Below are 3,407 nucleotides of genomic sequence, written 5' to 3'. Positions count from 1 at the left end.
ACAACCATTTGACAAAGACTATAATTATTGCTAAATTAATCCTTTTTTCTCATTAAAATAGTGTAAGATTAATACTATGTAAAGAAAATCCCCTTATTTAAATGAATCATAATTCACTTTTTTTATCTGCAGAAGAGTTAACCAGCAATAACCTGAAGTCAATAATGTCAAATAAGGATCATGTCACTAAAACAGAATTTTAGCTTCCTTCCGTTAAATTTAACAATACCAATATATATCTAAAATGTATTTAACATCATAAATATTCATGGTTGACATAGGAATGTGAGAAAACAAAACTAGGCACTGAATCACATAGTCTATAAGGGAACAGATGGCCAAAATCTTTATCAAAGAGGTTGGTTTTAAGGAATGTCTTCAATGAAGAAAGGGCAGTGGATAGGTTTTGGGAGGATATTCCAGAATTAGCGTCTGTACAACTAAAAGCAAGACCACCAACTATGGAGTGATCAAAATCAGTCATGCTGATGAGATCAGAATTAAATGCTCAGTGATAACTTGGATGGCTGTAGTACTGTAAGAGATTATAGAGATTGGGGGTGTTGAGGGGAGGCAGGAAGAGATCATTTGTGTTAAAAGGCAATGGAAAGACACTATGAATATCTATGCAGATGCAGAATGAGCAGGCTAAGAGCCCTGAGATACATCCTGTCCTTAGTCATAATTTCCTGTTCTTGCGTGCAAAGTGACATGACAGAAAGTGTTGGTGAGCTCCTAAATGCAGTATTGAAGTGGTGCACTAGCATCGTAAATGAGTCAGAGATGTGTCATGATGAAGTGTGAGGCTAGTGAGTAACTGGTACCGAACTCCTTGACTAAATGATCTAGCCAGTTGCTTTCAATGGAGCGTGCTCTGAGTTACTGGGAAACATGGCCAAGATGGACGCCTGAAGGAGCAAGCTAGAGCTAACAGATACTCACTCAGACTTTCATTTCAGGAATTGTCACCACCTCATTTCACTCTACTGCTTGGGAAAATATCAAGCTGCATCTAAACAAGGGGTGGCACAGTGGCTCAGTGGTTAGCACTGTTGCCTCACAGTGCCAGGGACCCGGGTTCAATTCTGCCCTTGGGTGACTGTCTGTGTGTGTGGAGTTTGCACATTCTCCCCATGTCTGTGTGGGTTTCCTCCGGGTGCTCCAGTTTCTTCCCACAGTCCAAAAATGTGTAGGTTAGGTGGATTAGCCACGCTAAATTGCCCCTAGTTTTCAGGGATTGGTCTGGGTGGGACACAGTGTGGACTTGTTGGGCTGAAGGGCCTGTTTCCACACTGTAGGGATTCTATGATTATCAAAAAAAAGGCAAGACTAGATAATAATGAAATGTTCATTTATCCAAATAGGTCTGTCATCACTGATTAGTGATTTTCTCATCCAGATGGTGGAATCTTATAGATAAAATTCTTTTCTCAATACAGAGAGTCTAATATTTCCACTCTTGCTGTATTTGCACAATAGTTTTTCCATTGCCTGTGTTGTTCAAGGCCTGGGAAAACTTAGCACAATGTTACCAGTGACTGTATCACTGAATAAAGGAGCTAATGAGAATGAAAAGGAGTCATTATAAACTAAAACACAGTCCTTGAAAATATAACATAATGAAAAAGTAGCTCTTGAAAATATCTAAAGAGAAGTCCTTTGAACAAGTAGAATTGCGCCCTATTTTCAGCATCTGCAGTATTTTGGTCTCCTATTATTCGCTCCATGCTGGACATTACAAAGTGTGGTTAGTTTGAGTTAAAAATAAGAAAGTATTTATCACTCAGGTGCAAAATGTATTTTTTCTGTTATCAGAATTCCCTTCTGCAGATACAAAATAGCACATTATTACAAGGGAGTGGCTTGGTGCTAATTGACAGCAAGGTTTTGCCATTTATAAATTTGGAAATGAGACCAGCAGTCATGTGACAATGGAACACTTTACTGTTCATTCAAAACATTCTTATTTGAATTTATTTGATTTGATTTATTGTAGTCACATGTACCTAGGTACAGTGAAAAGCTTTATCTTGCGAGCGGTGCAGGCAGATTATAGCAAACAAGGACATACAGATCACAGATAACACAGTGTGGAGCTGGAGGAACACAGCAGGCCAGGCAGCATCAGAGGAACAGGAAAGCTGACATTTTGGGTCAGGGACAACAAGGTGCAGGGCTGGATGAACACAGCAGGCCAAGCAGCATCATAGGAGCAGAGAGGCTGACGTTTCGGGCCTAGGCCCTTCATCAGAAAAGGGGGAGGGGAAGGGGGTTTTGAAATAAATAGGGAGAGAGTGGGAGGCGGATAGAAGAGGGATAGAGGAGAGGATAGGTGGAGAGGAAACAAACAGGTCGAAGAGGCGGGGATGGAGCGAGTAACGGTGAGTGTAGGTAGGGAGTTAGGAAGGGGATAGGTCAGTCCAGGGAGGACGGACAGGTCAAGGGGGCGGGATGAGGTTGGTCGGTAGGAGATGGAGGTGCTTGCAGGGCTGGATGAACACAGCTGTCTCCATATCGGGCAACCACCTAGAAACCGATATTCATTTCAAGCCCACCGACTCCCACAGCTACCTAGAATACTCCTCCTCCCACCCACCTTCCTGCAAAAATGCTATCCCCTATTCCCAATTCCTTCGCCTCCGCCGCATCTGCTCCCAGGATGAGGCATTCCACTCCCGTACATCTCAGTTGTCCTCGTTTTTCAAGGACCGTAACTTCCCCTCCTCGGTGGTCGAGAACGCCCTCAACCGTGTCTCCCACATCTCCCGCACCTCATCCCTCACACCCCGTCCACGCAATAAGAGCCAAAAAAGAATCCCCCTCGTCCTCACGTACCACCCCACCAACCTCCGGATCCAACGCATCATCCTCCGACACTTCCGCCATCTGCAATCCGACCCCACCACCAAAGACATCTTTCCCTCCCCACCTTTATCTGCTTTCCGGAGGGACAACTCTCTCCGTGACTCCCTTGTCCGCTCCACACTCCCCTCCAGCTCCACCACACCCGGCACTTTTCCCTGCAACCGCAGGAAGTGCTACACCTGCCCCCATACCTCCTCCCTCACCCCCATCCCAGGCCCCAAGAAGACTTTCCACATCAAGCAGATGTTCACCTGCACATCTGCCAATGTGGTATACTGCATCCGCTGTACCCGGTGTGGCTTCCTCTACATCGGGGAAACCAAGCGGAGACTCGGGGACCGCTTTGCAGAACACCTACGCTCGGTTCGCAACAAACAACTGCACCTCCCAGTCGCGAACCATTTCAACTCCCCCTCCCATTCCTCAGACGACATGTCCATCCTGGGCCTCCTGCAGTGCCACAACGATGCCACCCGAAGGTTGCAGGAACAGCAACTCATATTCCGCTTGGGAACCCTGCAGCCCAATGGTATCAATGTGGA

At 45.5% G+C, this 3,407-nt stretch overlaps 1 protein-coding gene across 1 annotated transcript in view; it reads left to right on the top strand.

The window, feature by feature from the left end:
* Positions 1-203, top strand: part of LOC109929743 (KIAA0947-like (H. sapiens)) — a 38,023-nt gene extending 37,820 nt beyond the window's left edge. Inside the window, exon 14 of the mRNA XM_048608650.1 lies at positions 133-203. Within this exon, the coding sequence (XP_048464607.1) occupies positions 133-203 (71 nt within the window). The remainder of the gene's footprint in view (positions 1-132) is intronic.
* The last annotated feature ends 3,204 nt before the right edge of the window (positions 204-3,407 follow it).

Source organism: Rhincodon typus, chromosome 2 (assembly GCF_021869965.1).
Source record: "Rhincodon typus isolate 14 chromosome 2, sRhiTyp1.1, whole genome shotgun sequence".
NCBI classification, from domain to species: Eukaryota; Metazoa; Chordata; class Chondrichthyes; order Orectolobiformes; family Rhincodontidae; genus Rhincodon; species Rhincodon typus.
The sequence above is the reverse complement of the archived record's forward strand: the minus strand, read 5'-3'. Positions and strand labels throughout refer to the sequence as shown.